General features: G+C 37.3%; 1 protein-coding gene across 2 annotated transcripts in view; it reads left to right on the top strand.

Moving 5' to 3' along the window:
- ADCY8 (adenylate cyclase 8) overlaps window positions 1–13,460 on the top strand; it is a 121,441-nt gene that overhangs the window by 84,620 nt on the left and 23,361 nt on the right. For both annotated transcript variants that reach the window (XM_062568424.1, XM_062568425.1), the window contains 2 exons: window positions 3,707–3,807; window positions 10,943–11,144. In XM_062568424.1, coding sequence (XP_062424408.1) covers window positions 3,707–3,807; window positions 10,943–11,144 — 303 coding nt within the window. The remainder of the gene's footprint in view (window positions 1–3,706; window positions 3,808–10,942; window positions 11,145–13,460) is intronic.

Below are 13,460 nucleotides of genomic sequence, written 5' to 3'. Positions count from 1 at the left end.
CAAATACATTAGTCATTTCTAACCTGTATTTCACTCATTTGCACTTGATATCTCACTTGGAGACCAATTCACTCTCAGATTTGCTAGAGATTGTTTTCACAAATAGGATGTAGGCGGAGAAAATAAATGAGACATCATTGAAGAGCACTTCTAATGGTAGTGTAAAAATACCCAGGTGGTTTACATACATATAATAGCTCATAAAGGAAATCTGATACCACTTTAGACGATTTCCAGTAAATAAAATGTCTCCTTATGATGTTCTACTTTAGCAGTAGTGACTTGGAAATACCAGTACCATGTGCTTTCATAGAGGATAAAGCAGGGGGATAAATTAGGACAGGGAATTCTGCATTCTGGAAGAGCTTTTATTAAGCAAAGCTTCCAGTCTAAAGATTTGTATTCCAGGCTTTCCTGAGTATTATTACTGGGATCCCTAATCTGACTGGGTTTAGAGGTGAAGTGTCTGCATCTTTTCGGTGATATGAGCACATTGAAAATATCAGAAAGAGTTTTGAATTTCTCACTACAGGTTGTCTTAAGTCAAAAATTAGACCTGGATCTTTAAGTTCCTCTATTTCAGAAGTTCTAAAGGATGAAGCTGATTGAAATTAAATGACAAGGAAACAAATTTTCCTTTTCTTACATATTGTATCCTTGAAGAGATGGGCCTCACCTCCTTCAACCCAGAAACTTCCAGTATCTTCCCAAGTTGGAAAAACTTGGCAAACTCTGAGCCTATTCAATATCCTCTTTTCCTTCAGTAGGGAACTGGGTCTGTACATTTACTCTATGCTCTTCACAAGAGTTCCTCCATCTCTGCTTCTGCCTTGGACTTCCTAATGCATCTTCTTCTGGCCCTGCCCTGCTCTGCAGCTTTTCCAGCCGCACAAGCACCATTACTCTGGAGAAAAAAGCTCTTCTCCTCTTCCATCCAGTATGTCCTACCAAAGTCAAAGCTCACAAGTGAAAATAAAACTGACAGCCTTCATCCCTGTCACCCAATCACTGTCTCTGTGTGAACGTGTAACACGTGAGTTAATCTGGTCTATCCCTCCTCGTGATACTCTAAGTGATGAGTTATTCTTATCTAGGAAATAAGCTGCCCTAGAACATCCTGAAGGTGTTTGAAATATGACTTCTACTCATTAAAGACTCTCTGCTACAGTAGTACCTTGAATGTCATATCTTCTTCTGGCCCACTTTACATGGCACTTTACATAGCACTTCCTACATCTTCTGGATGTCCAATATTCCCATTCCAAGGAGCCCTGGGAGAAGAGAGGAAAGGCAGGGAATAACCAGCATGACTTGGCAAGAGCAGCATTATGCTCTCTTGACTCAAGCTAACTTTAGGCTAGCTGGCTGCATGGATAAACCGTAACAGCACAGAGGTCAAGGGAAATGGCTCAGCTCTCTTGGGAAGCAGGATGAGCCTCCACTGCACTCTTTGCTGCTGTGGATACCCTGCCTTGGCCTGTGAGCAAGTCACACCAGCTCAGGTAGGTCTGTGGGACAGCACAGCTACTGCTCTGATAGCAGAGAAGGTCTTGCCATGATCCTTTCTATTGCTCCACTCAGCTGCACCTAGCTACATGCCTCCCCATATTTGCAGAAGAGCCTTGAGGCTTAATCTGTTCTTTAATGACTTGGAGACGCTTTAAAAATGGAAATGGATAGAAAAGTGCTACATTTATCATCAGTATTGGTGCTGCCTTGCAGATGCTAACTACACTTTTTCATCACAACATTATTGCTGATTAGACCATAGCATTTATCCTTTTGACATAATTCCATGTTTGTGTTTCACTCAATTAATTTACTATAATTCCCCTAAGCAATAGTTGAGATTTCATGTTAGATTTTAAGAAACATACCTTTCTTTTTCCCTTTAGTTCTTTTTGTGCCAAAGCCCAGAGCCATATAACACAGGCAAGCAAAGCCATCTTTGATAATTCTGCTTGTCTAAGGTATGAAACATTTCAAAAAGAAAAAAATAAAAAAGCCTTGTATGAAACATCATCACATTTTTTAAAAGAAAAAAATCACTGATATTTTGGAGGAGAATCTGTTCATGTTTATTGAAAGTAGTTGACGTGAAACGAATGTGGCAGCTCTTATATATATAATCATTATGTCACTGCAATTGTTAACTCCACACCAATCTAGCAAAACTGAACTCACTTCAACTCGCTTCAAAACCCTATCTCTCTCCTGATATGGAAGATCTGTCCCTGGTGAGTTGATGAACAAGTAAAACTTTTTGTAGTTTAATTTACTTTTTGATTATTATTATTTTTAAGTAGACTGATGCAGTGCTGTTCTTCTGTACATGGCATCAGGTTCAATCCCTCTGTGCTTTCTGCAGCAAAATGAAATGAAGTTGCCTGTGAGCACCATCAAAAATCATGTCAAAGTCATACTGCTCCTGACAGTGAGCAGACACAGGGTGTCATCATGGCAGAGGAAGGTCTAAGCAGACGAAGACCAGCCAAGAAAAACCTCCTTTATTCACATCAAATGGGAGTAGGGAAGAGAAAATCCCCCTTTCCATTTCACGAGCTAGAATCTACTCATAATGAAGATGAAGCCCCTACGGAGAGTGCATGTAGTGAGTACAGCGTAAGTCTGCACAGGATCTTCGTACAAGAGCAGTTTAGTTGTAAGATGCGGGAGGTCAGGACTGAACTCTCTCAATACATGTTCCTGATACGGTTCTTACTCAGTTTCCATTTTTCTCAATTATAATTCTCTGGACCTTACAACTTCCGTTTCCCTTATTTACAAATTTCTTGAGAAAGATGCTTATATCTGATATCTGTTTGACTCTGATTTCCTTAGTTGTTCTGTATGTGTAACTCTAAGCTCCCCAAAAAACTGCAAAAGATCAAATACACTGCACAAGTGACTGCTTAGAAGAAGAGAAATAAGTGGGGCAGGCACCTCAGGCATTTTTTTTTTTCAATTAGGTAAAGAAAATTCAGTGGCATCGCTATAGGACAAAGAGATTTCCAAAAATATATTTATGGCTGAACCTTCATCTTCTGTAAATTATTGGAATCAAACTGAATTAGCAGTGATTTATACCAGCTGATGATTTGTGTAATATTTCCACTGTAACTGATCCACCACTGTTGGACATATCCAAGTTATTCCATTTCTGAAGTAACTCTCATGGAAAGAGTTATGTTGCAGCAGCTGAGAGAATGTCCCAAACTGGGTATTTTTAAGAAAAGTAAAAAAGGAAATACAATAGCCACAGTTTAGCAAGCAAGGAGACACCTCTGCAGTGTCGTGCATGCAGGTAGCCACTGCTGACTTCAGTGTTTGTCTTCAGGTGAGGAAACCCATCGTTCCTACAGCTAAGCGACTAAATATTTAGTGCTCTACTCAGCAGGATGAGCTTCTCTTATCTACCAGTTCTTTTTAATGCAAATACTTTTTGGAAGAAGAGACAAGCAAGTAAACAAGTTGTATTGCAATCGTGTATTATAAATCAGAATTATATAGTTTTGCTTATTTGGATGAAGTATTCTATCAGCTTATTTATAAATTGTTTATTGTGTTTCATTTTTAAAAGCAACCTCATTACTTAATCTCTTTCTGCTGATTTCCCCAAAGTCTGCTAAATGCATCAATCTTTATGAAAACACTGCATGGGTTAACAGCTGATTTCCTTTTCTTTTTTTTTTCTTTTTCATTGCAGTATTCTCAAATGCGGGACGAGGTATTCAAATCAAACCTGGTGTGCGCATTTATTGTTCTTGTATTTATCACCACTATCCAAAGCTTACTTCCTTCTTCCAGGTAAATATAGAAAGGTATTGCTATAAGTCTGAAGGCACTCTTGGGGAACCAGTGGGATAACATTTCTAGGGTTGCTGTGAAATGAGTCAAGAAAATCTACTTGTCCCCTAAACTGTTTGGAAATATTTGTACACCTTTTTTTTTCCTCGTTATCTGCTTTTGTATCACATTATCTGCAGTTTCACACTTACATGTGAGAGACGGCAACATCTATTGACATCATACTGTCAGGTTTCTAAGCAGAACCCCTACTGAGATACGTGGGAACTTTGGCTTGCAAAAGTATGACATGGTATGGCTTGCTGCTTCCAATGTTAAAATAAAACATGATCCAAGCTTAATACAGTGTTTCCTTGCAAAGAGACTGGTAATTGTGTTGTGAATCAGTGATTGTTTTGGTTTTGTTTGTTAAATGCTACATAAGTAAATTGTACTGTTGTGCTTAGTTACTAATGATAGATATCACCTACCCAGGAGAAACAATCTTGTGCTATTAAGCACAAGCAAGCAGGTGATCCCAGCTCTGTTATGTGACAAATTACAACCTTCTACTCAGGTGAAGAGCATGTGACACTGCTGTGGCCTCCATGTCCACATCATGTAATGCAGTAAAACCCATCAGCTGGCATTTCTGTCTACTGTTTAATGCTGAAAACAGGAAAAGCTTGTGTGAGGAGCATGGCCAATTTTCTAGCTTTATAGCGTACCCAGCAGAACATCAACTACTGTTAAAAAATGCTTATGGTCCTATTTGACCTTTGGTGAGGCAAGTGCCACAGTAGAAATGCACAGACACACACAATTCTTACGTGGCTTCTACTACTCTGATGAACTTAAGTTTATCTGTGCTTGTAGAATAATCTTGAAAATACAGTACTTTCATAAGAAATAAGAAGCCTGTTATGTTATAGTAACGCAGCAATACTTCTTGGATTGTCCCTGGAGGACCTGGTTCACCACATTAGTGTCTCAGAATACCGAAATGCTGAATGTGTGCAGGCCGGGGACTGCACACTGAAGCAGTGGTGTCCAGTGTATTTTATAGTTGTTCTTAGCTGTGAGTGCAATCAGACAAATGATTGCCTTCCGCTGTTCCTTATGTGTTATATTTCTCTAATATTAGGAAATCAATTTGCTTTTCTAAAGTTTATCTCTATATACACTTAACTTTTGGTAGCAGTTATTTCTATTTTTTTCTCCTGTGTGTACAACAAGATTTATGGATTTTATTTATGGATTTTTTTTCCAATAAGTTTTTAGCTACTATATCAATCACTGCTATATCAGCAACAAAACAGGACATCTTTTCTATCTTCATCTCCGTTCATGGTCATGAGAGCAACTAAGGCCATGGGAATGAGGAGAAAAGGAGTCACATAGCCACCTTGCCTGCAGCCATCACACTCTCTGGTTTCCCACATACACTGCAGTCTTATGTTTCTTTTTCCCTGCACTTCACGAGTTCTTTGTGGACCTTATTGTCATTGAATGTTCAAGAGGCTGTAAATACAAACAGGATCAAAGAAAGATTAGATAGATTCTTACAGGAATCAGCAGATGGTTTTTTAAATAAACCAATGCAACTTTAGCCTCCAAAATGCCCTTTAAGGTTGATCACTGGAAGCTGGAAAGATATTTAGGGAAAGAGCATTTGCCACTGTGCCTTTTGAAAGAAAAAAATGAGCCAGATGATAGGTACTTTATGGCAATTTTTATATTCCTCCAGGAGCTGACGAACAACTGTCAGGGTTAAGGAAGACAAGTTTTCACCTACATTTTAAAGGTTTTGATACTCTGCTTCAAAACCTCTTCTCATTCTTTCTAAAGTTTGATGGTTAAAGGAGCAGCGTCAGCAGATAAGCAACGCTAAAATAATAAGTGTGGTTGTTTGACTAAGAAGAAGGTTTAAACATTTTGAAGGAGGAAATAGCTTGGTACTTCAATTTTCCTAAATTCCAATTGAGGAAACAGGTCAGGGCATGAGCACATGGACAAGGTGTAACAAAGTTAGGCAGGATTTAAATTCGGAGAATCTTATACACTTTGAGGTAACCGCATGCTCATGCGTTTATACCTCTAGTAGATACCAGTGAGGTAAACTACTTGGCAATGCCACAAGGGAAGAGAGCATGGACATCACTCCCATGAAATTTTTAACAAACTGTAAAATTCACACACTTCATGGTAAACATACTCATTTCCTAAGGATATCTTAAAGTACCTTCCAATGAATGCTTCAGTGCTTTGTTGAACAGCATGGAATTATGCACTTGCTTAAGTATATATTTGAATATTTTGCTGAGCTGAGCCTTCTGGGGATTTCTGGAAACATAGTGGAGGAAAATATTTAAATGATCATAAAAATGTTTTTTTAAGGATCTTCAGGGATCTTCCTAGATAGGTTGCCTTAGTTTGTGTGTTAAGTAAGGTAATCATCCTTCCGGTATGTATGTGAATTTCCAAATTTTATCTCAGTTTATATCTGTCTCCTGCAGAATAAATATTTAATCCATTCATATTCTTCCTTGACAGAGAAAGTTCATCACTGAATTTAAGAATCTTTTCAGTAGTTTTCATTCCTTGAAATATTGAGTTGAAGAAATTACTTTGTGACATAAATTAATGTCACATTATCTGACAATTATCCCTTATGAAGCTGTAATTATCCCTTATGAAGCCATTAAGTTACACTGCCAACCTTAAAGTGATTCATCTTCTCTATCCGAGATGCCTCAAAGTTTGATTAATCTCTTTCTGTAAACTTTCTATATGCTCACAAGGGCCAATAGATCATACTAGAGTGGACTTCTATGCTAATCTTGTATATGACAGTTTTTCGTTGGGTTGTTCTTGTGATGAGAGAAAAATGGGCTTCAAAATTATTGTTCATTTAAACATTTGCATCTTTTTTCATAAGTTTTTCTTCTGGCTCCATGACTCTTGATTTCCAACTGTACAGTGGTAAGAGGGAAGGAAAAAACTGCATTTCAAAACATACTTGAGCTTGAAAATAAGGGAAATCTTGAAAAGAAAAACATGTGGTCTTGAATCTCTTCTTGAATGAAGAGAAGATCAAACCCAGGTGTCCCATTTTTGAGACAAGTTCTTGGACAGAAGAAAGTATTGTGTTTGACGTTCCTACTCGTCTAACCTTGACTGTGTCTTCTGCTGTACTTGATGACATTAGCATGCTGCAAGCATAATAGCACTGATAACTGAGTTGATCCCTAAGGAGACCTTAGGTGTGTGGAGTCTTTTTTTCGTATTTATCTCGAGCAATCTTAAATGAGACAAAAATGCTTTGATGTTCAGTTCAGATCGAATGGAAGAGTTTTATTACTGATATATTTATTATCAGCAGATACATGGCCATTGTTTCTCAGGCACCTAATACAGTTAGGCTGAATTTTGGATTGATAGACTTAGGTCTTGAGATGTTTTCCGTATAATACCTTAATACAGCAGTATTGGATCTTATACCTGGAGTTCGGCAGTCCAAAATAAGAACCCATGTTTAGTGTCCTCAGGTCTGAGTTTTGAGGCTTGACTCAAATCCTTTTAAAAGTCTTATTTCACTATCATTTAGAGCTGGGTCAGGCTAGATCTGCAGAACTGTTAGGCTTCACCTGCATATACAGTCTGTCTGTGCATATCTGAGATACAGATAGAAGCTATCAGTTCCAAAGTGGATATCAGTCACCCAGCTTTGAAAAGCAGGAAGGCAACTGCAAAATACTGCTGTAGTGTGCGAGACTGAAGAAACTAATTTCCCATAGCTATAGCTGTCAATGTTCCTAGCCTAGGTTCAAAGCAGAGCCAGCAGAGAACTGGTCAATGCAACCAGCGAATCTCAAGGTGCCTCATCTAAATAAATGCAGGTCACAGCTCTGCAGTGCGATGACTTGTGCCATGACTGGAACCCCAGCTCTCTTGGGTAGCTCTCTTAACTCTCTTGACTTGTTCTCCATGATGATATTGTATCACTTGTTGCTGGCTTTATTAACTCTTTTTCTATTACCAGTCTATTGACTGTCTATTGACGTTATTGCTCTCTATTAACTACGTTTATTTTTTAGCTTCTTTTTTCACTTGATAATCTATTTTCAGTAAAGACTGTACTATTTAATGTCCTATCTACTCCACAAAGACTTCTGTCTCCAAGACTATCCATTTCACACCTATCTCGTTTTCCCCAGATTTTGGTCATTAATGTATCCTGAGTGTATCTATGAACATACTTTGTTCTTCTAAAAAGCATCAGTGGCTGGCTGTGCATTTTCTCAAGACATGACTGCATAGTATCTCTATTTGGCAACATCATCAGAATACTGTCAAAGCTAATGCTACCACACAGAAGCTGTCAAGGGAAGTTAATATATAATTCATCTTAATTCAGTACATTCAGTCACATAACTTCCATTTTAGTATCTTTTGTATTTTATTTCAAAAGTTTTGTGATGTAATTGCAACTACAAAAAGCCATCATTTTCTGCATGTAATTTTCATATAGAGTGGTTCAGAGATGTTCCACAAGGAAAACTCTACTAACTATAATTTCCTGGTTTATTTATTATCTCTTTAGCCCATTTTCTTCTCTGGGATGCTATTCTCCAAGCTTCATTAATTACGAGATTCTGAGAGTATTTAGAAGTTCTACTTATAAGTGATATCTGCATTACTGTAAATTATTCTGTGAGACTTCCAGTCCATTTTCAAACATTAACTATGCTTCTGTGTTACCTAGATTCATTTTAGTAGGTGATAGACAAAAAAGTTTAAAGTAAAATCTGTTAATTTGTACTTAAGTAAAGTCATTCTCCCACAACTTTGTCTGACTGATCAGGAAGGAATTAATGTTTATACAGATATCACATTTAAAATATCATCAGATTTAATGTATCTATCCTCATAGCTGAATTAGGGCATTAAAAATCAGAAATCAGGGTACTCTTGTAAAAGAAATGAGGTTTAAAACCAAGCAGGGTTAGATATTATACAGGAATGATTTTCTGCACTTTGATATCCTTTACTTTTGGTATCTGTATCTCATCTGTCATTTATGCCTTTTTCCAGTCTCAGCAGCTTACCTGTGACCAGCATTTCCCCCACATATTCACTCAAGCTTATGTCTATTTTTTCCTACAAAACGTATTTTCTCTTGAATTTAAACTTTCGGTTTATTCTGTTTTCAGGGTGTTTCCTAAAAACACCATTACTTGAGGAAGATATATCCACAGTTCTCACATAAGCTGCTTACTGTTTCTTTGGTGTCTCCTTTGAGCAAATATTTTGGACTCTAGTTATCAGCTGTAAACATGGCCAGACCTGAGAAATGTCAGATCTTAGGTAGACATATTCTGAACCTTTTCCTGCTATCTCCATAAATCCTCTCCTATCATTATCTCAGTCTGACTCCCTCTTTTCGTTAGACTCTGTACCTACCAGTTTATGGTGACTCTTTCTAGAGTGAAAGCTTTGTTATTCATAGGTTCAAAACACAGATTTGAATTAAGAGCTATTTGAGTTTAGAATTTGTTCTGCTTGGGTGAAATTTGAACAGCCTGAAACAGAGGAGACATTTCAGTTAGGTTGGTCTAGTACATACAGACTCAGGCAGTAGATTTGGTTGAGCTAAACACACCGAAAAATGGAGAAATAAAAGCTGTGGTGAGGCCTTCCCTTCTTTCTACCCTCCAGCCTTAAATTTATCTTTCAGCAGAGCCAAGCATACAAATAGCACTTCACTCTGCCCAAAGAGAAGAGGGATGGGAGAATAGTATCAAAATCTGCAGCTTTATGTCTTCACTAAGACAAAACATCCATTCACAGAAAACTCAAGGAGCAGAATACACCGTACCTACATTCAGCCACTTGGAAGTGCAGAAGTCTCCTTGGGTTACCTTGATTCTCCTCTTCCAAAGATTTTATTCTGTGAGACCTCTTTAGTGTAGTAAGATGTGCAGAACTAGGTTGCTAGAAATTTTAATTACTTAACTCCATGCCTCAATTTTAATCATCCTCTGTATTTCAAAAAGGCAAGAGGAAGCAGAGTGAAGAGGGGGCTCGTTTGCAGCAGGAGCAATGGAGCATTTGCATGAGTTCAGTTGAAATAAGAAGCTGAGTGAAAAGAAATACAGAAAGACAATGACTGGCATAAATGGGGTCTAATATTTGATTTGTGAGGTGCTAAGTGCTTTCTTCAACAATTTGCCACATTCCTCAAGCAGGTCATTTGCTTGACTGATATCAAGTTCCAGATTTAAGCCAGGTGAAACGAAACAAACTGAAAAAAGATAATAATGAAAGTTGAACTGGAAGAAATTATGTTTTTAATGGTTTATTCGAGGGAATTGAATCCTCTTTTCTGTGGATATATTTAATAACACTTGATTAAGGGTCACATTAGCAGGAAAAAAATTGAGAGAGTATGCCAAATGACATGATTTACTTAAACATATTTGGATCATAGAGCACGTTTTCATCCACTCTATATTTCGAAGGGCTTCTGTGAAAACAGTAGATAAATTCTTTTGCTTTTTTTTTTTTTTTTTAAAAAAACTAATAACATTTTTAGCTGCTGTGGACTAAATATTAACCAAAATTAGATAAATATTACCTTTCTGTAACTATTATATCCTGACCTATGCCAGAAATCTAACTGGATTTCTGTACTGGCCGTTTCTTGCTTTAAAGTCTATGACCCTCAGCACAGCAGGAGTTTAAGACATTTGCATTGCAGTGTATATGAAATAGCACTCTCCTAAACTGCCCCTAGACAAACCAGTTCAAACAAAGTGACATCCGATCCTATGAGATGAATAGATTAGCTCTGAAAGAAACATAAAGGAGAATTGAGTATTGAAAAAAGGGACATTTCTACTGCTCAGAGGCACTGGCAGTGATTTTATTGATGTGTTTCTTCAACAACAGTTTCTCAGCAAGAAGCCACACAAAGCAAAGGCCAAGTCTATGGAACATGAATAATTCTTTGCTTTCTCTGTGTTTCTTCCTGGAGTAATTGTCTTGGATTTACGACAACTTTTTTTTTTCCTAATCTTAACTGTTTTTCCATTTATTTTTATTTATAGTAGTATTGCTTTAATATTTAATGCTGGGTTCTCTTTTCTCTTTCCAGGGTAATACCAATGGTCATTCAATTTTCTATACTGATTATGCTGCACTCCGCTCTTGTGCTAATCACCACAGCAGAGGATTACAAATGTTTACCCTTAATGCTCCGGAAAACTTGCTGCTGGATTAACGAGACCTACTTGGCCAGGAATGTCATTATATTTGCATCCATTCTGATTAACTTTCTGGGAGCCATCATAAATATTGTAAGCTTCATAGGGAACCAGGGAATATTATACAGGAAAAAATGATTTATGAATTATTACGCTTGCTACAGGACCTGCTAACTAATGTGTTTATAAACCAGATATGATTTAAATGTAAAAGGCAGAGCACTACAGCTTCAGGAAATTCAATCTGTTGCTTAAACTATGTATCACTGAAATATCTAATTATTTCTTTTTCATAAGGATCATCTATTTTTAAAATCCTTCTGCTACTTTCTGTTCAATATAACCACACTTTCCAGAGCATTTTTAATTTTCTGATATACTACTATATTTCTTCATGGCTGTTAATCCAAGTAATGCTCATAGATATTAAATTCCTCATCTTGCAGTTCTCCTATCCATCAGGTTATTAAAAAACGAGAAGGGCCAATAAACCTGTAAAATACCTTAAAGGAAAGGAAGGAGCAGGTGAAGTTGATCGAGTAACCACAACATGGGGGAAGTTGAAACAAACTGAATTCTAATCATATCTTACTACTTGCTCATTTAAAGGTTTTGACAAACCTCCTCAGCCTGGATTTAATTTAGCTGAAGGACCAAACTATGGGCATAATTACACTAAGCTTTCTTTATAGTCAGTGAAGAGTAACAGGCATCCTCAAAGATTTCTTTTGCATGATAGCAATGTACCCATAAAGAGATTTGTTTCTCTCCACTTCCCAAACAAGGAGTTCAGCCTGACTGGTCTCCTAATTTGCACGTCGCCACTAAGTGCCCAAAGTTAAGTGTGATAAATGTAGAGCAAAGATTATCAGTGTATCTATGAGGAAAGTCATGTACCAAGGTTTGCTTAGTAACTGTGCTTAGATAAAAATACTAAAGTGCAGTATTGAATACTGTGGGGCTGGCTAGGTACAGTGTCACATGGTGAAAGACTGGGTCCTTACGAGACAGGGACAGCACGGATGCAAACGCGACAGAGCGCTGATTATCCGAACACCTTCAGAAACATGAGAAAGCTTTGAGTGAATTGGGCAAATAATCATGTCAGAAAGCCTGGCAGGTGTTAAAGTCTGCACCAGAGAGAAGCTAAATATCTCACTGATGGATTAAAGATAACATTTGCATCACCCTCTTCTCTCCAAGAACGCCGCTGGAGTAAGGATCCAGCAGGTTTTTTCAGCTGAACTTTATTCTTTGTAAATATTTAATTCTTTCCAGGTGAGGCAATAAAGTATTTATTGATAATAATAATAACGGTAACAACAGCAGGAGCAATAATTGTCCTGTGACAATAATTATTTTGACTATCATGTTATGGTAGCAAATATGCTGAAGTCTGACACTTCAAGAGTTGGAATCCTCTTTTGTTAATAGATATTAGATTGTATTTTGTTGTATTGCTGCCATTCTTCTGTGACTGAATACAGCTCGATAGTACGTTAGGATTAAGCATCTGTCTTGGCTTTCTTGTGATACCATGTGGTCACTGATAGGAAAGTCAGCTGGAGAAGGAAGAAAGTAGTCTTTGATTCCTACACTTACAGAGCAGCTACATGTATGGTAAAATGACAGGAAGTTCAATAGGGCTGAAAAATTGCTAAAGATAAGGACAGTGATACTCGTAAAGTGTAGATTACTGAAGAATATTATAGGATTTAGAGGCTTTTAAAATGTATTTGGCAAATACCTTTTAGGAAAGAATTCAGTATAATGCATCTTGTCCTTGGAACAAGGTCCACCCATATCCAGTTTATTACGGGTATGATTTTATCCATGGGTTGGTTGTTGTGGTTTTTTTCTTTTCTTTTTCTTTTTTTTTTTTTTTTTAAGTCTGTGTCCACTGTAATTTCGTGGGATTATTAATTCAAAAACCAGATGAAAGGAACAAAAGTGGGCTTCTGTAAGATTATAAACTGTTACACTTATTGTCATATGTTTAGAATTACAACAACTTGAATCACCAAGTCCTGTCTTCTACAGGAAATCACAGTACTCATTATTTCACACCACTCATTATTTCATATGTCAAAATCCTGTCAGAATAATAGTTTGATTTTTAACTGCTTCCTGTATCTCACAAAAAAAATAATGATTTTCATGAAGCAGGTACCCCAGTAGCCATTCGGGTTCTATCTGGGGCGCCTAGTAGGGACCTTCATGTGCTTAAGAAGAGGCAATGCAGCTATGTGCATCCACTGAGTTCAGGTTGAAAGGGGGTAGAAAACTCAGACTCTTTCCAGAAAAGATCATAACATTTTGGGTTAATGAGAAGTGCAAATGAGTCATGTGGTTCTCTACATCAAGTACCTCCTTGTCAGTATAAAAAGAGAAGAAAATTTCTGATTCTGA

Source organism: Rhea pennata, chromosome 2 (genome assembly GCF_028389875.1).
Source record: "Rhea pennata isolate bPtePen1 chromosome 2, bPtePen1.pri, whole genome shotgun sequence".
Taxonomy (NCBI): domain Eukaryota; kingdom Metazoa; phylum Chordata; class Aves; order Rheiformes; family Rheidae; genus Rhea; species Rhea pennata.
This window is presented reverse-complemented; position numbering and strand designations above follow the sequence as displayed.